This window comes from Choristoneura fumiferana, chromosome 19 (genome assembly GCF_025370935.1).
Source record: "Choristoneura fumiferana chromosome 19, NRCan_CFum_1, whole genome shotgun sequence".
Taxonomy (NCBI): Eukaryota; Metazoa; Arthropoda; class Insecta; order Lepidoptera; family Tortricidae; genus Choristoneura; species Choristoneura fumiferana.
The window spans coordinates 3,203,687-3,230,969 of NC_133490.1; the positions used below are offsets into that span (position 1 = coordinate 3,203,687).

The 27,283-nt window shown below is 39.5% G+C and overlaps 2 protein-coding genes across 2 annotated transcripts; one reads left to right on the forward strand and one right to left on the reverse strand.

Moving 5' to 3' along the window:
- The first annotated feature begins 1,179 nt into the window (after window positions 1-1,179).
- On the forward strand, window positions 1,180-2,475 carry LOC141438723 (acetylcholine receptor subunit alpha-like). Its single transcript, XM_074102647.1, has one exon. The coding sequence runs from the start codon at window positions 1,245-1,247 to the stop codon at window positions 2,442-2,444; it is 1,200 nt and encodes a 399-aa protein (XP_073958748.1). The 5' UTR covers window positions 1,180-1,244; the 3' UTR covers window positions 2,445-2,475.
- Window positions 2,476-5,161: 2,686 nt separating this feature from the next.
- On the reverse strand, window positions 5,162-7,015 carry LOC141438722 (neuronal acetylcholine receptor subunit beta-2-like). Its single transcript, XM_074102645.1, has one exon. The coding sequence runs from the start codon at window positions 7,009-7,011 to the stop codon at window positions 5,800-5,802; it is 1,212 nt and encodes a 403-aa protein (XP_073958746.1). The 5' UTR covers window positions 7,012-7,015; the 3' UTR covers window positions 5,162-5,799.
- Between the last annotated feature and the right edge of the window lie 20,268 nt (window positions 7,016-27,283).

Below are 27,283 nucleotides of genomic sequence, written 5' to 3' on the forward strand. Positions count from 1 at the left end.
CGTGTCCATTCTGTATGCCAGTACTATTATATATTCTGTGCCTTTAGAAATCACGATTTATGGAACATTGTGGAACGAAGCGAAACCAACTGACGAAACGAAATCTTGAAAGAAGAGGATAAGACCTAAGAGACAGCATTAGTCATCCCCCTGCCTCACCTGACGTTTTACGGACCAAATGAAACTTCCAGAAAAATCGACCGCAAACGGCTTTCTTTCGAAATTGTTATTCATATCTCCCACATAAACAGTCTTATTATTTTTAGATGAAACATCGCTAACTAGGTACAGTTTTATTTGTCGCACTTTGACATTTAAAAAAACCGGGCTAGTGCGAGTCGGACTCGCGCTCCGAGGGTTCTGTACTTTGTAAGTACATACACATACATACATAAAATCACGCCTCTTTCCCAACGGGGTAGGCATAGAGACTACGTCCTTCCACTTGCTACGATCCTGGCATACAGCTCTCGCTTCCTCTACATTCATCAATCTTTTCATGCATGCATGTCGGTGCTTTGTAAGTATCTATCAATATCTACATTTATCTATATAATAGTTTGAGCGGAGCCCTGCTCCTAAGCAAAATGTACACAGTGTGGGGTTATTTAAGAATGATTGCTGATAGCCGCACACTTGCACGTATGCACGCATGAATAAACACAGAGGCCTACTGTCAAAATTTCTCGCATTAACTTTTGGCAACACCAAATAACGTATTTTTTATGGTCTGTGTTTCACCGCGCTCCTCTTCTCGAACTGCTATTTTACAAGCTTTTATTTAGTTTCACCTGTCTCGTTGTCTGTCTGTCTGTAATCACAAGCAAGTAATATTGCAAGTTTAATTCGACCAACTTCCAGTAATTGGATTGACTTGAAGTTTGGTAATAACCTGGCAGTAACATCCTGGTATTCCAGCCAGGATCGTCTCCACAAGACGAAACTCTTCAACGGTTGAAATTTGTTGTGCAAATGTAGTTTGGGTGACAATACAAGTGGAGTCAACAAAAAGCACAGTCAGCAAAAAAACTTGTATTAAAAATGAAATTTTTACATCACTTTTCTTTTCAAATGGGATACTTAGAGTATGGTTAGAAAGCGATAGTGGATGCGACTGCGAGCGTTAGACAATAGGTACCTACGGGCTTTGGTATCAAATGAATTGTTAGATTACTAAGGGGGCGTTGTCATATAAGATTACTGCATCATCTAATGGATGTTTCTAAACCAGTTGCCATTCAAACATGACCATGTTCATCGCTCTATTTACAATTTTAAGCATACCCAGCTATCTATCCGCACAGGATTGCACCCTTAATTTGGTACCAGTAGAAGATGCGTGGGATAAAAAGCTACACCAAAATTTGTGGGCACACTACGACAGGAATCAACCTCCAAGCAACCAGTCGTGCGTCTCCGCATCAGTGAGAATTCAGCTGAAGTCGTTCATCCTTGATGAATTCGAAGGTATCTACACTGCCAAAGTTTGGACGCGGATGACATGGATAGATAAGAGATTGGCATGGACACCTTCCGACTACGGTGGAGTCAAGAAGATCATCAAACTTAGCGGAACACTTTGGAGACCTGCATTTAAGTTAATACACGGTGTCTATCCCCCAATGTATGACGACTATTTTAGTGATTGTGCCATAACTGATGAAGGCAAAGTGCTTTGTGTTGGACAAGTGCTTTACGATACATTCTGCAGTTCGAAACTCAGAAACTGGCCTTATGATGTTCAGAATTGCACCTTAGAATTTGGTGATGATGACATATATGGTATTACTAAGTTTGAATTTCCTGATAGAGCGATGTCAATGTTTGGCGCTGAATATGGACCAGGATGGAACATTATGGACGTTCAGTTCAAAACAAACGTGTCATCAGCAGTGCTGTTATCCATTTCTCTTACTTTGGAACGACAAGCTTACGGTTTAGTCGTTATTTTGATAATTCCGTGCATTATCCTATCGCTATTGACTTTTACATCTACTTTGTTGAGCCCTAAGGGCGTTGTGCGTCTGGGGTTCTCTGGTTTTTGTCTGATCGGTCATTTTATTTTCTCGAGTGCTATTAACGAGTTCCTTCCGAAGCACAGTACAGAAACTCCAGTCATTTTGTTATTTGTTCAATGTTCTACAATATTGACTATTACTTCTATACTGTTGACGCAAGTTTTAAGAGTGATGGTAGTAAAAACAACATCGCCTCCGACTTGGGTTGCTTCAGTAACCAATGAAGTGGAAGGAAGTTTTGGAAATTACTTATTATTTCCGAAATGGTTTGATAACTTAGCTACGGAAGACTTGAATAATAAAAATAAAGAGATATGGTTAATCTTCGCTAATGTTATAAATAGTATTTATATAGCCATTCTTGTTGTCGTATATATCTGTCTGTTCAGAATCTATATGCCAAAGCAACCAACGTTCGAGTATTAACATGTAATTTGGAATAAATAAATATATGAGAAAAAAACTTGTTTTACTGCAACATCTCATCAGTTATAAAGAGATCGTTCAGATTAACCCTTTACCGCATACGAAACCATATGTGGTGTCTCATTGGTAATATTTTTTAATATAATATTAACATATAGCCTAATATTTTCGTAAAAAAAATTGGGGTACTTCGCAACTTTATTCCTACTTGAATCTGTCATAGTGTCACAAACAGCGCTTGGCAAAAAACATTTTACGGTCGAGGTGATTTTAATAAAATTGAGGTGAGAAAGAAGTTTTAAATAATATATTATATATTCTAGTTATAAGTGTCAAAAAGTATATAGTTATAATAGTTTGTGTACCTAATAATATCTTTCATACCCAATTTGAACATGTTTTTCGTAGGAGCCATATATGGCTTCCATGCGATTAGGGATATTAATCAAATTCATATTTGGCTTCATATGCAATAAGAGTTTTGTTGATCTTTTTCAAATCAGGCCAGTGTATACCCCAACCACAAGCCGTTCAGCTACGCCAAATATAAACTCCCCAAAGCATCATAATGTTATTACTCAAACTCCAACAAGCTCTAGAAAACGTCCTGCTAGATATCAAGATGCTCCATTACTGTCTGTGCGTACGGATAACATAGGTCACTATCCAAAATGGATGAAAACCCGCCAAGTATGTTAAAATCTGCAAATTCCGGTCATTTACAATGTGTGAAAAATGTGAAGTCCATTTATGTTACAATGACAAAAGAAATTGTTTCAGAGATTATCATTTCATGTGAAAAAAAGATGTGCAGATAATTAGAAGTTTGGACAAGGGTTTTATTTTTAATTGCATACGAAACTATATATGGATACTGTAACAAACAATGTGAATGCATACGAAGCCATATAAGGATTTTCACAAATACGTATACTAAATTTTTTATTTATATTTTTGGGGTCTATGCATAAAATTGTACATAATATTCGAAAAAAATGTTATTTCATTAATATTTCATACCTCATGCAATAGAGGGTTAAATCTGTGGGGGCATGGTTGACTGTGGGGGCAGGTTGACTAACTACTAAAAATTCGACTCACGCCAAAGCCTTGCGTCAAAATCAAAATCAAAATGTTTATTAAGTTCTGTAAATAGGCCGCAAAAGGCACTTTTATGTGTCACTTTTTTATAGTACCAGCACTTTCGGAATGACCATCATCGCCAAAAAGCAAGACACAAAGTTTTTTTTTATTCAACTATGGCTAACGAGCAAGTGGGTCTCCTAATGATAAGAGATCACCACCGCCCATAGACACCTGCAACACCAGGGGGATTGCAGATGCGTTGCCAACCTAGAGGGCTAAGATGGGATACCTCTAGTGCCAGTAATTTCACCGGCTGTCTTACTCTCCACGCCGAAACACAACAGTGCAAGCACTGCTGTTTCACGGCAGGATTAGCGAGCAAGATGGTGGTAGCAATCCGGGCGGACCTTGCACAAGTACCTAGGTAGTTTTCTCAAAACAAAATAATATACAGTTACAATTATCTTAACCAGTGCCGGATTAAACCATAAGCAAATTAAGCAATTGTCTAGGGCCTCATGTTTTGCAGGGCACCATAAACGGCACCAAAAAAAAATGCTAGCACATAGAAGTAAGGCTGTTTGAAAATCAGCGCGTTTTAAATTGACTAGAGCGTTGACTTTAAGGGCCATTACCATAACCCTGCTTGCTCGCTACGTAATGTTCTATTTCGTTATAATCATCATCATCATCATGTCAGCCGAAAGACGTCCACTGCTGGACATAGGCCTCCCCCAAGGCTCTCCACTCAGACCGGTCTTGTGCTTTTCGCATCCACCGCGACCCCGCAATCTCGCAATTTCGTTATAATAAATAGATTAATTTTTAGGGTTCCCTTATAGTTTCGCCATGTATGTCTGTCTGTCTGTCTGTTTCATGAAATTTGAAAAAAATCAGTATGGTAGTAAGCTAGTAAGTATATCAAACTTACAAAGAAAACTATAACGGTTAAGTTTTCTTCAGAGTTATTAGTAGTTTAAGAGTAAATAGCAGCCTTAGGTAATATACCCAAACTTGGATTTTTCCGTACAAAATGCGAAATCCTTAGAAAAATATTACTTTAGTTTTTCGACGAATTTCCGTATTCCGGAAAGCAAGGTCGCAAAGAAAATCCAAGCATAGCTGTTATTAAACATTTATAGACTAAAAATAAAAATCACAGGGTTGTAAAGGGTCCCTTGCCTCTAGAAGAACCTCATCTTAACTATCTCAATCTTCGTTTAGTGGAAGCGTACATACAATGCTTCCACCATAAAAAAAACTGAATTGGAGATAAATTCGTCCAATGACAAAATTATAATATTTATTTTAAACTTAATTCTGAAATATGTGTTAGGTCAAGTAACCATTAAGCTTTTGGATTCGGAAGGCAAGCTTACGTCCACCAACTAGGTAAAAGAATGAAAGGAAATGTAGTGAATTGCACAAACCTGCGAAGCGATTCAAGGGTGTGTGTGAAATTCCCAACCTCACTGGACTCGCTTAGGAACTACGGCCCAAGTCCTCTCAATCTGAGAGTAGACCTGTGCCTCGCAGCGGGACGTATATAGGCTGGGATGATGACGAAATTAGTAACACTTATGATGTTGTTAAGAGTTTTTATTTTCCCTAATTACAATAATGATAAAAAACGAATATATAACATAACATTCCGTGAAAAACAAATATTTTTTATTTTATCTTGCCTCTCCGCTACGTCTGTGCGGCACGTATATGTTAACATGCAACCTATGCATGCAGTATACGTAGGTAGGTGTAAGTGTTACTTCACTTTAAATTACAGTACGCCTAGTAACGCCTTTAGATGCACTGTACTTAGATTGTCACCCAAACTGCATTTTTATACCAAATTTGAAGTTGATCCCATTAACCGTTGAATAGTTCCGTCCTGTGGAGACGATCCTGGGTGGACTACCAGGATGTCATTACGAGATTATTGTATTGTCACGCAATTTACATAAGTATACCAAATTTCAAGTCAATCCAACCACTAGAAGTTGGTCGAATTTACCTTGCAAGATTGGATTACAGTACAGACAGACAACGGGACAGGTGAAACTAAATAAAAGCTTGCAATAAGTCTAATTTCTTTTGTCTCAGGAAGTCAGGGAATTAACCAGAAGGGCGACGTTAGGGTTCAAGTAGTGTGACCATAGCACAAACAGTAGCCATAATATCACAATAATTACGATAGAGGGAGGTACGGACGCCGCACAATCGCACCCGGTTCCCATAAGTTCAAGATAGTCCTGACATCCAGAAAATCAAATTAATATATATCAAAGTCATACGGTACTGTCTTTTTACTAGGAATGTAGCTTGCAAATAAGCAAATGTAAGTAACAACCGAAATCAAAAAACATACACTGTTAACAATGCAGATAAAGTTATTCCAATGAATCGACTTCTCATGATTTGGATCTCGGGCTTCTACATCCCATTTTGTGACTACTAAATACTTGAAATTACTAGTTAGAGCAAAGTCGTTGAAAGTACATAGCCACGTTGGTGCCAGCTCCTTCTTCTTTGCTAAACATCGAAAGCCAAACGATAAACCAAAAAATATAATAGTCAAAACTATTGAGCTACTCATAAACAGCAAAACGAGTGGCGTATCTGGAGTGTGCTTCGGTAGATTTTCATCAATCTCATTAGACACAGCAAAATGACTCATTAAACTAAGAAATAACATTCCGAAACGAGTATCCTCTTTATAATCCAATAACAAAGCCGTCGTTGTCATAATAGCGAGCACAAAACATGGCATTACTATAATACATTCTAGTCCTTCCGACAGTCTTCTTAACCTAATTATAACAGTCGACTGTATTCCAGTTGTTAAATTCTTAAAAACTGCACCACTGAGTATTTCCCATCCATCGCCTTGGAAAGAATCGACGACGTACATGATGTGGCTCAAGGCGAAATGCACCTTCACTTCTCCTGGTCGCCATTGATCGAATTCAAGGTCGCAAATCTTTGTATCATACGGCCAGTTCTTCAGGGAAGACTTGCAGATAACTGTGTGTTCTGCACGAACGGCACAACGCACGTGACCAGTGTTATTTACATGGCATTTAGTGTAGAAGAAATCAAAGTCACCAGCATCAGCATTGTTCAATAACTTTAAACCCGGACTCCATATTAAGTAGCTCCTTAATATTGTTTTCTTTACACCTTTAAAATCTTCCGGCTTCCACTGGAGTCTGTCATCTTGCCAGTTGAAATAATTCCAACTATGAAACGTGATTGTTTCCTCGTCGAAATCAACACGGAAGGATTGGAGGAGGTAGCTCATTCTGACTACAACGACATGGTCGATTCCTGCAGTCTCGTTTTTATTTACCGGAGGAAATGTTGATTCACTACAAAGTCTCAAACGCTTCTGCAAATTTGCTATATTATCGTTTTTTGGACCACATGTTTCACAGCAACATGAATTTAGTAAACTTAGAAGAAATGCGAGAGCGAACAGCTTCATGTTTGCTGATAAACTGACTGGAACATTATTTCTACGCCCCCTTAAATCTGGTATTAGATTGTATATCTGTTTTGCAGTATTAATTACATTATGTTACCATTTCATAATATTTGGACCACTATTAGACAAATTTTCTACGGACTGTATACCTTTACTGAGCTTAAGATCTATCTAAAGCATTTAGTGCAGCGTTATGGTTATATGTTGACTGAAGAAATTGCGGAATTTGAATACTGTAGAAAACCTAAAAATTATGTCTAATTTTAATATGTAAAATGATATATAAAATCAATATTATAATTTAATATACAGCTGGCCATACAGCGGGGAAATGCGGCTGGCATTATGGGCACCTTTGAGCCGGGTACGACGCGGAATGGTGGTTTTTAGGTTGTAAGTAGTTTAGGTCTTAGTTTGTAGGTTATATTATAAGTTTAGGTTAATTTTTTTCTATCAATTGATCTATGTATATTTTGTGTTTTTCAAATAAATAATATGTGATTTAATATAATCATTTAATATTTTTTTTAGTTGTGTTGGAGGGGTAATTTTGAGTGAGTGAGTGGTAAAAAAATAAAACAACGAAAATGCGGCAGTTAAAATGTAACGAAAAGCCACCATATTTATGGTACCCCACGACGTTATCACAATCAGTATGTAAGGGCTGTCTGATAAGCGCTAGCGCCGTCTATTATATAGTACGGAAATATAGCCCTATATATTTCCTGCTATCTTAATACCTGGGACAAACTGTGTGTGTGTGTGTGTTGTGTATGGCTGGTAGATGCAACTTATTATAATATTGTGGTGGAGGGTAGCTTAGGATGTTATTGTCATTCTTGCAATAGAGTATCGCTGCGAAAGGACGTCTTTTATTTCCAGTTGTTATTATATCTAGTTTTCCCGTAGACAGCTTAAAGACTTATCAGTGGCGACAGTCGTGATCGAATTTACGTGTGCAAAGTGTGAACAGTTTTTTTTTTTTTTAAACAAAACATTTTTGTGCGTGCGTTAAAACAAAAAAAATGGCGGTTGGCAAAATGGAGACTTTTAGTTTGAATTCGGACAATTGGCAACTATATATTGATAGATTGGATCAATACTTCATCGTGAACGATATTAAAGACGATCGAAAAGTACCTATACTGATAACGTTGATGGGGGCAGAAAGTTACGAGTTATTAGTGACATTGTGTACTCCCGACAAACCGGCCTCGAAGACTTACAAAGACATTATTCAAATCATGTCCGGTCATTTACAACCGATGCCCAGTGTGTTAGCGGAGCGGTACAAGTTTCGACAACGTAAACAATTCAATAACGAAAGTATATCCGATTATGTAGCTAATTTAAAAAAATTAACGAAGTTTTGTGACTTTGGGTCTTGGCTGGATGAAAGCCTAAGGGACCAGTTAGTGTGTGGACTGGGAAACGAAACAATAAGACAAAGACTGTTTACGGAAAAAGATCTAAAATTTAGCAAGGCTAAAGATCTAGCTATAGCAATGGAAGCGGCGGAAATTAACGCGGCTGCGGTGGAAGATCGCGGGCGCCGGCCAAGCGCGAATAGCGGCGCAACGACGGCGGCAGCGGCGGCGACGGCGGCGGCGCCGTGCCACGCGCTAAGCGATGAGTGGCGCAGCACAGGCGGCGGTGGAGCGGCTGGCGGGCGCGGCCGGGGCGCGGCGCGGCGCGGCGCGCGGGACCGGGCGCCGAGCGGCGCGAGCCCGCGGTCCGGGCCGAGCGGTTACGGCGGGACAGCACACCGGTTGGCGAACGCGGCGCAAGCAACGGCGCGCGCGCGATCAAGTCAACAGTTTCCATGTCAGGCGTGCGGCGGAGTAGATCACAGGAAAGAAAATTGCAAGTTTCGTGTCTACGTATGTCGAGTGTGTAACGGAGAAGGCCATCTCAAGCGAATGTGTCCCAGGCTAAGGGGGCCGACGGGCACGAATTATATACAAGACAATAATATAGATTTATCGGAGGGAGAAGAAGATTTAGAGGTAAATTTATCTTTTGTAAAAGAAAATAAATTAAGTAGGTATAAGCCATTTGTTATATCAGTTGAGGTAAATAAGGGCCCACTATTAATGGAAATCGATACCGGCAGCGCCATTTCCTGTATAAGTGCGAAATGTTATTTTGATAACTTTAAAAGTTTTCCACTGTTACCCTCAAAATTGAGTCTCCGCTATTATACCGGCGAGATAGTCGGAACAATGGGCAGGATCACACCGATTGTAAAATACAAAAATGTTACTAAACAATTGGACTTATATATAATTAATCATGGCAAAACCAATCTTTTAGGCCGACAATGGCTAAAAGAGTTAGGTATTGAATTGTTCATTCCAGGGAATAGGCACGTGGACCATTTTTTTTGTGCGCAACCAGAAATTTTTAACTTGGAAAAATTCAGTTCCAGGTTTAAAACGGTTTTTGCGGATGGATTGGGGCGATTCACGGGGGGCACTGTGTCACTGCGCGTGCGCTCGGGCGCCCGGCCGGTGTTCCTGCGCGCGCGCCCGCTGGCGTACGCGCTGCGCGAGCCGGTGGAGCGCGAACTGGAGCGGCTGCAGCGCGAGGGTGTCATCACGCCGGTGGACACGTCAGACTGGGCCACGCCGATAGTGCCGGTCATCAAGGCTGACGGCAGCCTGCGCATTTGCGGAGATTATAAGATAAGTTTGAACAAACAATTGGAAGTCGACCGGTTCCCTCTACCTCGAGTCGAAGACTTGTTTGCTAGGCTCCATGGTGGGAAGAAGTTTACTAAATTGGACCTTTCGCAAGCCTATGCACAGTTAGTTTTAGATGAAGCGAGCTCGAAGTATACCGTTATAAACACGCATAAAGGCCTTTTTAGATACAATAGGCTAATATATGGTCTCTCCTCTAGTCCCGGAATTTTCCAAAGGAAATTGGAACAGATGTTCGCGGACCTACCTAAAGTTGGTGTATTTTTAGACGACGTAATTTTAACAGGAAAGAATGACGCAGAGCATGTAGAAAATTTACACAAGGTGTTCGAGCGACTAGAAAAATTTGGTCTGAAAATTAAAAAAGAAAAATGTACATTTTTGGCGGAGTCCGTCACATATTTAGGTTTCGTGATTGATAACCAGGGCGTACATACCTCCCCGAAGAAAATAGAGGATATAAAAAAAATTGCCGTTCCCCGTTCGGTAACAGAATTGAGATCCTTCTTGGGTATGGTGATGTACTATGCGAAATTTGTCAACAATATTAGTACAATATTATCGCCATTGTATCAGCTGTTAAAAAAAAACGTAGTATTCGAATGGACGGAAGATTGTAACCAGGCATTTAATAAAGTGAAAGAAATGTTGGTTTCCAGTGAAGTACTGGCGCACTACGACCCCGCCCTGCCGTTGGTGCTGACGACGGACGCCAGCAGCGTGGGCGTGGGCGCCGTCATCTCGCATCCAGCGTCGGCGCCGGGCGGCGGCGAGCGCCCCATAGCGTACGCCTCGAGAGTGTTAAATTCGGCGGAGAAAGTATATTCGCAAATAGAAAAAGAAGCGTTGGCCATCATTTACGGAATAAAAAAATTCCACCAGTATTTATATGGGAGGAAGTTTATTTTAAGGACTGATCACAAGCCGTTGGTGACTATTTTTGGGGAAAAAGTAGGAATTCCTATAATGGCGGCCAGTAGAATGCAAAGATGGGCGATTTTACTATCTGGGTACCAGTACGACATCGAGTACATCCCGACGAATAGAAACGGAGCCGATGCCTTGTCGAGACTACCGCCAGAGGGCACCACTAGGGAATCAGGTAAAGAAGTCAGCTATTTAAAGTTCGTTCAGGACTTCTTACCTATCACGAGCCAGCAGATTAGACACGAAACAGAAAGAGATCAGACGCTGAGATCGATAAGGAGGTTTATTAAAGAAGGATGGCCGAACACTTGCGAAGGCGAACATTTTCAGCCCTTTTACAACCGGAGACATGAGTTGTACATCGATAACGGGTGTATAATGTGGGGTTACCGTATTGTGGTACCACAAAGTATCAAACATTTTATACTCAAGGAGCTACACGTTAGTCACTTGGGCATCGTTAAAATGAAAAGCTTGGCCCGCAGTTACGTGTGGTGGGCCGGCATCGACTCGGACATCGAGCGCTGCTGCCGCGAGTGCGCCGTGTGCGCGGCGGAGGCCGCCGCACCGCCGCGGGCGCCGCCGCAGCCCTGGCCGTACCACACTGAGCCATGGAGTCGGCTGCACATGGATTTCTTGGGACCGTTCGAAGGAAAATCGTTTTTCATTTTAATAGATGCCACAAGTAAATGGATTGAAGCATTTTTAATGACCAGAACCACAGCTACAGCCGTTACCAAGATTTTAAGAGAAACATTTGCCCGATTTGGATTGCCAAAAGAGATGGTTTCAGACAATGGCCCACCGTTTTCCAGTCAGGAGATAAGTGATTTTATGAAAAACAACGGCATAAAGCATTTGTTTGCGCCGGCTTATCATCCATCATCGAATGGAGCCGCCGAAGGGGCCGTAAAACTTTGTAAACGAGCTTTAAAAAAAGCAGCCAGAGAAAAGGTGGATGTTGAGATAGCCCTCCAAACGTACTTGATGAGTTACCGCAATAGTGAACATAGTACAACAGGGCAAACACCGGCAATGATGCTACAGCGAAGGTCACTGCGTTCGCGGCTGGACTTGCTCCACTCGAGACGCGCCACAGAAGATAAAGTGCAAGAGGCACAGCGGAAGCAAATTCGTGATACGAAAGGTGTCAGCCGAGATCAATTTATGCCAGGCGACCAGGTATGGAGTCAAGAGTTCAGATCCGGGGAGAAATGGGTTCCCGGCACCGTCGCTCAGGTTTTAGGAACACGTAATTATATAGTGGACAGAGGTAATGGGGAAGTCGTTAAGAGACATGTCGATCAGCTGAGAAAGAAGTCTGTTTTAGGTTATCCCACCGAGATAGAGGAAGTACAAGAGGGTCAAGAGAACTCGATAAGAGGTGAACCGGAAAGTCAGCCAGCAACAACCCCCGAGGCTCGCGGGGACTTCGCGCCCGAGCCGGAGAGAGCGCCCGCGCCGGAGCCGCGCTGCGCGCCCCGCCCACCGCAGTGCACACAGTCCCGCCCAGAGACATCGGAGGACCGGCCTCGGAGAATAAGAACAGTGCCTAAGAGATATGGTTTTGACATTGATTAGGGAAGTAGTAACATTGTTGTACCCAATGGATAGTAAAACATTGTAACTTAAAATAGTACAAGCTAGCTAAGTTAGTATAGTTAAATTTAAGAACAATATCTAAGTAGGTATTTAAGAGGAAGGGTGTTGTGTATGGCTGGTAGATGCAACTTATTATAATATTGTGGTGGAGGGTAGCTTAGGATGTTATTGTCATTCTTGCAATAGAGTATCGCTGCGAAAGGACGTCTTTTATTTCCAGTTGTTATTATATCTAGTTTTCCCGTAGACAGCTTAAAGACTTATCAGGTAGGTACAATCCGAAACAAAAGTACGCAGAAGTGATTTTAAGGAGGGCCACGTTAAGTATATTATGGACCGCAACGTTGAGCAAGTGGTTTTTTTTGTTAAAAGTCGAGCGTGCCCCTTTTGTAAAAACTAAACCTAACCTAACCTAACCAAAAAAATGTTGGAAACCCCCCGACCTTGTCACTTAAAAGTTCAATATCTCAAAAACGGCTGAACCGATTTTGATGAAACATATCTAAGAACGATTGCTGGAAACCCTGATTTCAAATTAAAAAAGCCGCATTGAAATCGATCCACCAGTTTAAGAGCTACGGTGCCACAGGCACACAGACAGACAGACACACATAGCGGTCAAACACACTTATAACGACCCTCTTTTTGCGTCGGGGGTTAAAATTTTAGGAAAAAATCATCATCATCATATCAGCCGTAGGACGTCCACTGTTGGACCCCTCCCCTACAAACCTTCAGTTGCTTCAGTTCACTTCGGAAGCGGCTGCATCCACCGTGAACCTGCGGCTTTAACCAGATCATCCGTCCATCTCGTTGGTGGACGTCATACGCTGGGCTTACCGATCCGAAGAAGAACGAGAGTTACCGACATACCCAAACCAATGAGGGCTATCGCGTATGAATTTGCCGCTAGAGGCGCTAGTGTAGCGAGAGGTCTCCGAAATGTCAAATCTCATAGTTTTTGGGTGAGCTACGCGGGTTTATTTATAATTAGAATAATTTTGTGAATATTTTGCATTACCTGAAATTAATTATGGCAATTATGCGTTACGGCGTAAAGAATGTATGTGTTTTGAGACAGTTTTGTCTTTCGGAAACTTTTGTCCTCCTTTTTTTTCCGAACGAAACGGGACTACGCAACACTGTGGTTGCTGGATATTTTTATGGTACGGTATTAAGGTGTATTAAATATGATGTTAATCTAAACTTTGTTTTAACGCCCGTAATAACAGACTCTGAAAGCCGCACTTAAAACCTCACGCACCAGTGGCGCCATCTGGAAAGACAAAAAACGATAGCCCTCATTAGCTCGTCGCTACGTGTATTGTGTCGCAGTGGCAATGAGGAGGTCATAATAGCACGGAGAGCACGGAGATAGGACATAATAGATGGTAATAAAAAAATTATAACAAAAAACAGAACCGACTACAAAAAACCATGAAAAAAATATTCTACCAGTCTGAAGTCGGTGCCTCAGCACGAGCCAGCAGGAGTGGACCTATAATCGTCTACCTCACCTACAACTATACGAGTATATTGGGCTTCAATCACTCCTTCTGGCTCATGCTGAGGCACCGAATTCCACTTCACCAAATGATAATTTTCAAGAGCAAATGCACGAGTTACTCCTAAATATATCGAAATTACCAGCGTTCCTACAACATTTGAAGAGTTCCCTCGATTTCCTTAGGATCAAATCATCAGATCCTGATTTGGTGCTTATGGGACCTAATTGAAAGCATTCCTAGACGAACGAAAAACAAATTTTTCAAATCGGTTCGAAAATGACGGAGTTCTGAGGTAACAAACCTCCTCTTTTTTTGAAGTCGGTTAAAAATATAACAAATTAACAAGGAAAACTAATAGTGTAATAGTAAAATAGCTAAGTTTTCTCGAGAATAGTAGGTAGGTACTTTACAAGTGAATAGTAGCCTAAATTATAAAATACACTTGGAAATTTTTATGCAATTCATAAAAACCTTAGTAGTAGTTACCATTGACCAAATTATAAAAAATAGACACAGATGTAGAAAATAACCACGTTAAAATAAAAATACACAAAGATTTTTTCGTAACAGCTACGGAACCCTATCCTGGGCGTTTCCGACACGCTCTTGACCGGTTTTTTGAAGTCTTTTTAAATGCTCTTTGTCGACCATCTTACATTAAAAAATGGGTCAGAATTGTTTCACTTCTGATAAACTACGAATAAGGCTTAATTTACTGACTGTACAAACTTTGCATGTAGATTCGTTGTGCGAAGTAAAACCTATTAGTTATTCTGTGGTAAAAACCCATGATTTATGCGATGACATACACTATTTTGCACAATAATGCTTACCTACCTTTATATAAACATTAGAAGAGTTTCTAAGTAAATTTCCATTTCATACTCATCTTTTATTAACCCCCGACGCTAAAAGAGGGGTGTTATAAGTTTGACCGCCATGTGAGTCTGTCTGTGGCACCGTAGCTCTTAAGCGGGTGGACTGATTTGAATGCGGTTTTTTTATTCGAAAGCAGATTTTCTAGCGGTGGTTCTTAGATATGTTTTATCAAAATCGGTTCAGCCGTTTTTGAGATATTGAACTTTGAAGTGACATAGTCATTGAAGTGAAACAGTTTTAATTTAGACATGGTAAAATTGGTTTTTTTTTACCCTATGCCGCATAGGTACGATTTTGTTGAGCGAATCGAGTAGTTTAATGGAGAAAAAAAACTATTAATTATTATTATTAAAAAACTATTATTATTATTATTACTTAGTTCGTCAGTGAGATTATTAGAAAATTTTGGACACATATTTTTCCTTTTGCCAATCAAACAAAAATGACAATATAGAAGCGCGTCAAAGTTCAGGAATGAAGACTTGCAAGGCTACTACGAAACTCGAAAATCGAAGTCGTATCGTTCGGTCCCTCTGACATTTATAGTATTAATACAAGAGCCAGAGGGAAGATACGATACGAACTTCGATTTTCGAACTTCGGAGTATGCCAAGGAGAAAAGTGTCGCACGGCCGTGCGTCACGCGGAACTTTAACTGGCTATTAGCGGCTATATCTTGTTTTTAAATTGTTTGTTTAAATTGCCAAAAAACATGTCGAATTAGTTTCTGATAATCTAACTGAAAGACATATAGTAGATTGTACAACAAGAGCATAAAACGAGCCATTTTACCCGAGACGTTCATATAGCCACCCGAGCCGGTACGGCGAGGGCGAGGGTGGATAGAAACGTCGAGAAGAAAATGGGTTTAATGCTCGAGTTTTGCACTCTGCTTTTCACTTCGATTGCGAGGCGATGAAATAACAACAGGGGAATCATTGTTCACTTAATAGGTATATATAAATATTTAGTTTTATTAATTTATTTTGATTTATTCGATTGATTTTTAGTTTTATAAAAAAAAAAAATACATTGAAACTTTTTTTGTTTGATTGTTGTCATGGTCTTAGACGAAGATTTTACTTTATGCACTAGAGCATAAAAAGTCGAATCATTTATGTCGCCTAGATCCAGCATAAACATAAGCATGAGAAGTGAAAAAGTTGTTTAGGACGCTGGTCTACATGTGTAGTTAGCGTTGGTTGTAATTTTTTCGGATGCCCTCGTAATTTTGGGCTAAAAATCGGACGTCAGGCAACACCGGTATGCACTGATCCTTATAATAAGTGTTGCTGTTTTTGTACGGCATACTTCATACATGTTTCCTGGAAAACCGGGAACCATGTCCCCGGAGTGCTCGACGACAGGTAAATGATGTACCTTCAACAAAGGGCCTTTGTTTTGCCACACGGAAAATAACTATTTGTGTTCGTGACGAAAAGAACCGGAAAGAAGCGTAAACGGCAAGGAAACGGTAAATGCGGGAAACGTGGATATTTTTGGTAAAAGTTAAATGTGATGTTTCCATTAAAATCCTAGTAATTAATATTATAAATGCGAAAGTTTGTGAGTGAGTTAGTATGTTTGTTACTCCTTCACGCTGAAACGGCTGGACGGATTTGGATGAAATTTGGTATGTAGATAGCTGGACATTTGGGATAAAACATAGGCTATTTTTTATTCCGATATTCCTACGGGATAGGGATAAAATCTCGAAACAACAACAGCTGGGCTTAGAGTTATGAAATTTGACATGATTGTTTTTAAAGTAATGTTAATGAAAACCACGATTTATTATTCGGGAATTCACACGGGATTTTTTTAAATCGGAAATTTTCTACTCAGCTGCTGCATCTAGATTTACGTGTGCAAAGCTGTGGGTAAAGACTATTAAGTAAATAAAGTTATATACTAGAATACTTGTGTTTATCATTTCCCAGCAGTTGAATTGAAATTCCGGGTTTTTATTGAAATCCCGTGGGAATTCCAAAAAATTACATTTTGTGATTGATTTTCTGGAGTCTTTTTGTATTTTTATTTCAACTCCAAATTTGTTACTTTTACGGGTAAGTATCCCGTGAAACCATATCGTAAATACCTGCACCGCACTGTCCAGCAGTGGTGTAGGGGTTATAGCACGCAGCACGGATTGCTGAGGACCTGGGTTCGATTACCAGTGCTGGTCTCTTTTTCTGGTTTTTCTGTGCATATGTCTCAGTTTGTATTTACGAATTACATTTTGATCTTCATTTAAGATACATTATAATTTATAAACAACAGTGGGAATTTCCAAAATTTATACCTTGATCTTTATTGATCCTGCATAAACAGTGCCAATTTTCATGACTACTCCCAACGGACGAGTTTTCGAGATTTACAGATCCCGTGGGAATATCGGGATAAGAAGTAGTAGCCTAAACGTTATTCCAGATTGTGTGCTCTTTTTTGTGATGGTGTTCTCCATCAGCACTGGGCCTGCATGAGAACTACAGTACAAGCTCTCTTATTCTGAGAGGAGGTCTTAGGCTGGGATGATAAGTATGATAACTAACAGACACCTGTCACGAACCTAAGATTTCTAAAGACATAAAAACAGGCATTATCATTTGGCAAATGCTCAGTATAATAGGGCAGACGAAGGCCCATAACTCCTGGCTATCTATTGAGAGGGAAAAAGGTGTTTTCCCCACTCTAATTAATGGGGGGCATTAGCTCGTGCATTTCCGTGGGAATAAGCGCTCGAAGAACATCGGTTGCCGCTTATTTTAAACCGATTACAAAATGAGTTTATGTTAAAAAAAAAACAGGTAACATTTTTTACTGACTATTTTGGGATCCTGGCTGTTCGCAGAAAATATCTTTCGCAGATGATTCAGTACCTTGGTGACCGAGCTTTGCTCGGGCTAAAACTCGATAGCAAGCGTTTGCCCAGAGATAAGACCAAGCTAGATCGATATGTCTTCCCTGAAAACCCCTTACATACAATACCAAATTTCATCGAAATCGTTGGAGTCGTTTCCGAGAACCCCGAAATATATTTATATTTTTAGGTTTACTAATATGTTGCATAAAATCGAATCTCATAATTTCGTTTCTCATAACAACCTTGAGCAGAATCATCATATCACCGAATTACTTTCCGCATATATTTTTTCTCATACTATCATTTGTAAAGCAGAATATTAACATCACATAAAATCGATGAGAATAATATTTATATGTTCGAATAGTTGCTACGCAGAAAGACATAATCTCATAATATTACTTTGCATAAGGATAATAAAAAGCAGAATAAAATTTTACTAAACATTCCTTGCAAGTAAATTAATTATAGTTCTATATTAACCTAACCTTTATTTAAGTAAGTAATGATAACGAATATACACATACTTAAAAACACAACACAAGATACAATAATATGATAGGAAACAAAATAAATAAAAACTACATAAATATACCTAACTATAAAAAGAAAACACCATCTAAGAGGCCCTCCTGCGGCATAGACCTCAACACACTGGCGGAATTACCTTTATTGGCAGCAGTAAGATTCTGGCGCTTCGCCGGCCGCTGAACAGCGTAGTCATCATCATCATCATCAGCCCGAAGACGTCCACTGCTGGACAAAGGCCTGCCCCTTAAAACGCCACAATGAACGACAACTCGCCACTTGCATCCACCGGTTTCCCGCTACTCTCACGATGTCGTCAGTCCACCTGGTGGGAGGCCTGCCAACGCTTCGTCTTCCGGTTCGTGGTCGCCACTCGAGGACTTCGTAGTATAGGGCCCTTATTATATTAACCCCCGACGCAAAAAGAGGGGTGTTACAAGTTTGACCGCTATGTGTGTCTTTGTGTCTTTGTATCTCTGTGTCTATGGCACCGTAGCTCTTAAACGGGTGGACCGATTTGTTGGTTAGGTTATATTAACTGAACCTTTACACCCAGACTACATATTCGAACTCCAAGTACCACAAATCAATTTGATTACTAGTAGTGGGTGAAATTAAACTGGCAAGATTTGAAGCCAAGGACAGAGAAAGAAAGGAAGGAAACATCCACGGTACAAGATGGAAAAAATACGCATGTTACGAAATGGTCCCAAATCAGAAAACTGTCGGTCTAGCGAACGATGTTCATCTTCTTTTGGGACCATCAGGTATTATACATACATAGACAAAGTAAAGGAAGAAAAAGTAAAACCGACATAATTTTCGGACTCTAAAAACACTAACATACTTACCTAATTACCTACACTAATAGGAATACGCATAGATCAGCCTCCTTTACCATTTTAGGACCAAAAAAAGAAAAAAGGGAAAACAAATGAAAATAACATACGCCAGGATATACCAACTACTCTTGCAATTTAGGGGTACGACCAAGTATTTGTCTACTCAAATTACGAGTAGGTATGCACGACAAAGTACGACGTAATAATTCATGCCCTCATTTGCCATGAAAGCACGAATTAAGCCACATTCATATTTATGTGTCGTGTTGTGTTGTGATGCTCTCGTCTCTCTCTCTTTCTATAGCTTTGATGCGACACAACACAAGCCGTCACAACACACTACTACTACTACTACTTTGTCGGTAGGTATTTTATGTCGAAGATAGCTGGAATGATTTGAAATTTCCTACCAGTACGTACATCTTCAATGAAGACCAAAATGCAACTTTGTATTTTTTGTTTAGTAAAATCGGAAAACTTTTTCAACTACCAGACCTGATTGCTCAAGCAAAGACGCGGCTAAAGACTAGTGAGCTATAAATCTGGTCATATAAATCACAAGCTGGTGCTAATGCTCGCCGACAGTTATGGCTGGATACGCCGGAAGGAATAAAATGGAAATTGTGGTATACGAAACGGATCCACGGAGTAAATCATGTTAAAGTTTACAATATTATTGTCACTTGGTAAGTTAGGTTCGGAATGTGTGAGAGGGACAGCATAAGAGGGCATTCCGTGCGAACGACTAACAAAAATGGCACGCCAAAATGCACATAAAATATCAACTCTTATTCATTAGAAGTTCCAAAATTTTTGTCATAAAATTTTATTGTTTACTATCGTTTGCCCGAATTTTGTATGCCATAATGATCGTTTTCCATTATCATCAGCTGTCGTAGTGTATTTTTTCTGAAAAAGTTGGTTATTTTCTTCGGAATAACAATAATTTAATAAAACTTTACTAACCAATTTATAGCAATTAAAAAAGATGACAAAAAAACTGAAAATAAAACATTGAACAAAAATTATAGTTTTAATGCAGAATTTCTAGGTAAATTCAGTGCTAATTAACGCTAATTAATTTTAAAATTACCTAGTAAAAATTACCGATCGTATGAAATCACAATCGTTTTTAAGATGTGGATAGAAAGATGGCGAATGCGACCGCCAAATGCGAATGTGCCAAAGTTTTTTTTTTTAATCTTGTAAGTTACATTTTCCCACTTCCAGTGGTCAGTTGAATGAATGAAGAATAATCTGGCAGTGACATCCTGGTAGTTCGGGCAAGATCGTCTCTGCAGGACGGAACTCCTCAATGAAACTCCTTAATGGCATTGACTTGAAATTTCGTTCGGAAATGTGGGTAGTTTGGATGACAATGCAAGTACATTCAACAAAAAGTATAGTATAAAAAGCTTGTACTAAAAATCTAATTTTTAACCGACTTCAAAAAAAAGGAGGAGGTTATCAATTCGATTGTATTTTTTTTTATATTTGTTACCTCAGACCTCCGTCATTTATGAACCAATTTGATTTTTTTTTTAGTTCGTCTAGAAATGCTTTCAATTAGGTCCCATAAGCAGCAAATTAGGATCTGATGATTGGATCTTAAGGAAATCGAGAGAACTCTTCAAATATTATAGGGACACCTATAGTAATTTGGATGTATTTAGCAGTAACTCGTGCATTTGCTATTGAAAATCATCATTTGGTGAAGTGAAACTGATGATGAAGACCACAGTTGACCATCGGAGTTACTACTCAATAACAAGTATTTCACGGGTTGAATTTTAATTACTTTGACACAGTGGCTAAGCAATTTATGCTCCTCGTAATGCATATGGTAAAACGGGTGGTGATCCGAAGCACCAGGTCTCAATAATGAACGTCTCCGCATCGGAAAAAGCAATCGTTCGTAAAAGGTGATTAGCAGTTGATTAAACTATTGTATCTTATATTATTTACACCAAAAAGCGTGAATTTTTTTTTATAACAAATTGAACCGACTACAAAAAACCATGAAAATAATTTTCTACCAGTCTGAAGTCGGTCGGTGCCTCAGCACGAGCCAGCAGGAGTGATTGAAGCCCAATATAAAGTGCGTAATTGAGGTAGATGACTATAGGTCTACTCCTGCTGGCTCGTGCTGAGACACCGACCGACTTCAGACTGGTAGAAAATTATTTTCATGGTTTTTTTGTAGTCGGTTAAATTTTTTTTTTTAATTTTTTTTAAACAAAAAGTTTAATCCGATATGCAAGCAGCTCCACCCCATTCCAACGTCAAACGCAGCTTTCCCGCGCTATGCGTTACGTAATATTATTATCATGAAAAGGTGTTTTCATATGGGTACCCATTTGTTTAGCCGACACTTTCCTTTTTAATTATTTTTGTTTCTATTTGCTTTGTTATTTGTCACTGTTATTCATCTTCCTTACGTGGCGTTATTAAAGTCTGTAAATCATTGGGCTGCGCGAATTTCCCGAAATATTCATCATTGTCATCTTAGCCTCTACAACATGCCCCCTCTCTCTTATGCGTATACCCTCTAGACTAGACGAAGATGAATAGAACGGGTTGATTAGGGTATTTCTAGCCATGTACAAAGCCTCATATCAAACGCCACAATATAAATGGAAAATGATTGATTTACGATTTGATACCCCAGAACAGCCTGTATGTAGAGTATACATACACATAAGTATTAAATTATTATTTTTCATACAGAGATAGGCTTACGATTGACAATAAGGGGCTGTTTCACCACCCGTTGATTAATTTTAACTGATGCCGTCTCCGTTTATTCGAACAAAACAAACAAAGACGGCATCACATTTATTCGTCATGGAGGTTGCCCAGTAAATGTCCTTCCATTTTAAATTTAAAAATGATGAGGAATTAGGTTTATTTAGAAACTAGCTTTTGCCCGCGGCTTCGGCCGCGTGGAAATCGGTTTGCGCGCTGTTCTTTCGCGAACTGTGCATTTTTTGGGATAAAAAGTCTAAGTCACTCTCTGGCCCATAAACCATCTCTAGGTATGTCAAAAATCACGTCGATCCGTCGCTCCGTTTCAACGTGAAAGACGGACAAACATACAAACACACACACTTTCGCATTTATAATATTAATATTATAGTATGGATGAGCAGATACGTAGAAGAACGAGGGTCCCCGATATAGCCAAGCGAATAAGCTCATTGAAGTTTGAAGGCAGGCCATTTAGCACGGAGTACAGGCCGTTGGGGCAAAGTTCTCGAAGAGACCACGGATCGGCAAGCGCTGCGTAGGACGTCCTACGAGACGGTTGGATGAACTAGTTATAGTTAAAGCCGCGGGTTCACGGTGGATGCAGGCCGCTTCCTACCGAAGGAACTGGAGGTTAATGGGGGAGGCCTATGACCATCAGTGGACGGCTAATATGATGATGGCCAGATTATAGCGATCAGGAAGGTCTTGTACAAGACATCAGTACCGACAAGTATAGCAAAGATTCTGTACACTAATGCGAAGTGTGACATCCGAACTCACAAAATTACCTATCGCTTTTTTTAATAACCGGGTTGTCAAATGTTCACTTCACGCCACCGCGCACATTATTTTTCTAAAGATTTTTTCTCACGACATCAGGTCAAAACACAAAAGATAAACAAACTAAACTAATATCATTGCAATTTGAAAATAACGTTAAAACTAGAATGGAGTTTTTGAAACCAATTCCGCGGCCACCCTCGGGGCTCGAACTATCAAAGTGAGATTGAGTTATTTTATTTGTTAAAATTCCCCGTATTATTGTGTTGAAATTTATAAATGGGTGTGAGGAAAGTTTTGCTGTTCGTTGATATATTTTAGGTAGGGTGCCTGTGCTGGTTGAACTATCGGCAAATAGAAACAGCTGCGTGTCGGTTTTTGGAATCGCACACATCATTTGAAAAACTACGGCATTCCAACTGGTTTGTATTATTTTGACACGAATGTTGCAGAATGATATTTTGACTTTGGGAGATTCATCCAATTTCTTGTGAAAGGTGAAAGCATTTTACACTACAAGAAAACATCTTATCTATTATATTTGTTTTCATTGATTCTCTATAACGTTTAAGCATACAGATCTCAAACCGGGGTGATAATGGAGGTAAATATACTGCGTATCAAGAAATATTAAAAATCGGTCAAGCGTGAGTTAGTTTTAGGGAAAAAATAAAAAAAATACATCCTTATGAATATTATAAACTAGCTGTTGCCCGCGTTCCGATTTTTTTAATTTTGTTTAGCACAAACCTTGTCCTGATAATAACGAACACAACAAAAAAATAATTATCCAATAGGAAGAAGGGATATGTAGTGTGTTAAACTCTTGTTCGATCGGTTTAGAACTGGCAATCTAGTTCTATTTTTGAATATCAAAACGATCGAACATAAGAGAGTTTAGAAGATCAATTGTATCCCAGCTGCCAAGCTAAAAATGTAATAAAAAAAACTGTGTCCGAATGCAATATTTTATTCAAAACTCCAAGTAATACTACAGTACCTACACTGCGATATAACGCGTTCGTCGCTTACGCCACACAAACCGAGTGTAAGTGACTGTACAATTTAATTCCCCCTCCACACCGACAGTTAGTTAGCTGTCAAAAAAATACTGAATTCCCAGTACAGCCTGGAACGTGAAATTGGCTAAATTCATTCTGAGTTACAACTTGTTGAAAAATTCAGCCCTCGTCGGGGCCAATTAGAAGAGCGCTCGCGCTAAACACGTTACGCTACTCTACGTGCTGGGTCGGTTGTTTGAAGTTGCGATAGGCGTATTTTCTATTCAATATTCAAATACAGTTGAAGATAAGAGGAAAGAAAGAAAAGGAAAAAAAAATCGTGACGGTTACAAACAGAATAGATAAAACAAATTGGTCAAGTGCGAGTCAGACTCGTACATGAAGGGTTCCGTAAACAGTTCAGTAAAAGTTTTTCTTAAAATTCTTCTAATATAATTATGATTGTTTTTGGAGTCTTTTTGTATTTTTTATTTCAACTTCAAATTTGTTACTTTTACGGGTATCCCGTGAAACCATATCGAAAATACAAACTGAGACATGGATGCACAGAAAAACCAGAAAAAGAGACCAGTACTGGGAATCGAACCCAGGTCCTCAGCATTCCGTGCTGCGTGCTATAATCCCTCCACCACTGCTGGACAGGAATCTAGACATATTTCATACATATCTCAGGTTGCTTATTTCTACTTTGCTACTTAAGCAGCAGCACTAGCGACATCTATGTGGCGTCAACAGACGTCACACTCTTTCGGAACCAACCGCTCACCCAGACAAGAGATGTCGCTACTAAGCAATCAAATTATGATTGGTTTTTTGGAGTCTTTTTGTATTTTTTATTTCAACTTCAAATTTGTTACTTTTACCGGTATTCCGTGAAACCATATCGAAAATACAAACTGAGACATGGATGCACAGAAAAACCAGAAACTATAAGTTTTTCTTCTAATATAAGTTTTTTTTGCATTTTTAATACATAATCTGTGAAAATTTCAAGCGTCTAACTTTTACTCTAGACTTATATAGATAGATAGATAGATAGATAGAAACTTTAATCGTCATAACAAAATAACATGGCTCTATACACGTTTACTTACTACGTTTTACTTAGGGGCTGTTCACCTTCATTGATTAGAGTTAACTGGCGGTTAGGTGTGATGCCGTCTCTATTTGTTTTGTTCGAATAGACGGAGACGGCATCACATTTAACCATCGGTTAACGCTAATCAATGGATGATGAAACAGCCCCATACAATTTTTCGCATTTATCACATTAACTTAGTGGAATTTTCAAATTCTCACTTATTTCCCGGAACAATACCAAAGCTTAAATCCCGTAAAGAATAAAAAACGTACAACGAAATAATGGCCATAGTTAAGCATTACGCAAAAGAGTAGACGTCTTCATAATTCTGCGGATTAGGTTTGCACGCGATGCTGCCGTAATAAACGGCACGAAATTAAATGCAACCGGTATAGAAATACCGGAATAGCGTGAGAACGCAAACCGGTAAAATATTAGCTATTCTGTGAGCCGAACTATCTTTGAATGCGACTGCGAATAATTCATTAGATCCATAGATAAAAACTATCATAATTAATAGGGTCTCAAACTATCTCCGTGCCAAAAATTTCATCTATCGGTTCAGTGGCTTAAGCGTGAAGAGGTAACAAATAGACAGATCGACAGACAGAAGGCAGACAGACACTTTCGCATTAAGGTACCATCAGCCAAATAAGTGGTCTATCAATTTTTAAACAAGTTCCTATCACTATGTCGCGCGAGCAGAGCGGCGGCGCGCAGTGCGCGTGTTGCAGCAGCCGCTGAGTCGCGTTGCTCCGAAGACGAAGGGCTACGGATTAGCCCGAAACATGTCGAACTAAACTCGATTTAAGACGTGACTTATCCGGGGCATTATATTTAATATAAGTTCCTATCAAATGAATTCAATTATTAGAAAAAATATAGCTCCATCGATACTATTGATGATTCCGCCAATGTCGAGGTTGAGAAAGACACTATCGGTTGGCCGTTGTACGGTTCCTATCAAATGAATATGTCCCTAAAGTCGCACTTTCAAATTGACAGACGTCTATTGGCATTATTGTTTTATGTCATGCAAACGATTATCAACTTTAGGGTGGTAGACTACATATATTTGGCTGATGGTATAGTAGTAACTAACACTTAGATTAAGTCAAACTAACAACATATGTGTCTAAGAAACATGAAATAAATGGATTTTAATTTAATAGTCAAAATCGTTTGTAGCTAAACCTGTTATAATGAGATATCGGATGTAACGACCAAGAAAAAAGTCCCAACAAGATCTTATTGTTAAACCAAAACAACACTGGAAATAACAACCAGCCATGTTTAAATATGAAGCCGTGGTGGCCGAGTGATTTCACCTATGGCCTTTCAAGCAGAGGATCGCGGGTTCAAACCCCGGCTCGTACCTCTGTGGTTTTCGAAATACATTTGCGTAATTTCATTTGAAATTTACCACGAGCTCTACGGTGAAGGAAAACATCGTGAGGAAACCTGCACAACCTGCGACGCAATTCAACGGTGTGTGTGAAGTTCCCAATCCGCACTGGGCCCGCGTGGGAACTACTGCCCAAGCCCTCTCATTCTGAGAGGAGTCCTGTGCCCAGCAGTGGGACGTATATAGGCTGGGATGATGGGATGATGATGTTTAAATATTGATATCCTTTGATATCATTATAAACGGTTCTGACTGTATAATTAAGGGAAGAAAGGATGAAAAATAAAACATAATAATACACATACATACATATAGGCTACTTTTTATCCAGAAAAAGTTGCAAGTTCTCTCGGGACGCGGACAAGCTAGATTCAATATAAATTTTCAGCAACGCGCTTTCCGAGAAATTTCACAAACTAAGCACCCAACGTAAGACCTTGCCAATTTGGTGAATTTCAGAATCTCAAGTTCGGTACACAACTTAGAATTAAGACATTCCTGACCAAATCATTTGACTGTTGTCTCTAATATCTAGTCTGGACGTTAGGATTGCTGGTATTATTATTGTAAATGTGCTTTATGGGAAAGAGACAGATATTAGCGCGAGCTCTAGCCCTTGATCGAGGTAGAGCGAGATTGTCTGCACCGCTTCCGAACCTCTCGAAATGTGCCATCATAATTTTGTTTTGCACTAGCCTGTTAAACGCGACTCCGTCCGCGTAGAATTCGTTTATCGCTATCCCGCGGGAACTATGCAATTTGCCGGGATAAAAACTATCCTATGTCCTTCCCCGCGACTCAAACTATCTGTGTACCGAATTTTAGCTAAATCGGTTCAGCGGTTTTGAAGTGATGTAACAAACAAACAAACAAAAAACAAACAGACTTACAAACTTTCGCATGTATAGTATCAGTGGGATTGATAACTGAAAAATGGCGTATAGGTACATACCTTGCCATCTAACGCCTAAAGCGACCGCTCCTCCTCCTTTACCTTAGGGCTCTCGCTGTAGATATAGTATAGACACTATACAAACGCACATTTTTATAAGCTTTTTTTAACCCCCGACGCAAAAAGAGGGGTGTTATAAGTTTGACCGCTACGTGTGTCTGTCTGTCTGTCTGTGGCACCATAGCTCTTAAACAGGTGGACCGTTTTGAAAGCAGGTTTTCTAGCGACGGTTCTTAGACATGTTTTATCAAAATCGGTTCAGCCGTTTCTGAGATATCGAACTTTTCCCTCAATTGTTTTAATGGCTAGTATAGTCATACTGGGTAACAAATAAAGCCATTAAAACAATAAAACCTTTTGTAGCAATTATTTCCGATTTGATGTTTTCTTTTAGTCATTACTGACCTAACAACTAATACACTTGTAATATTCT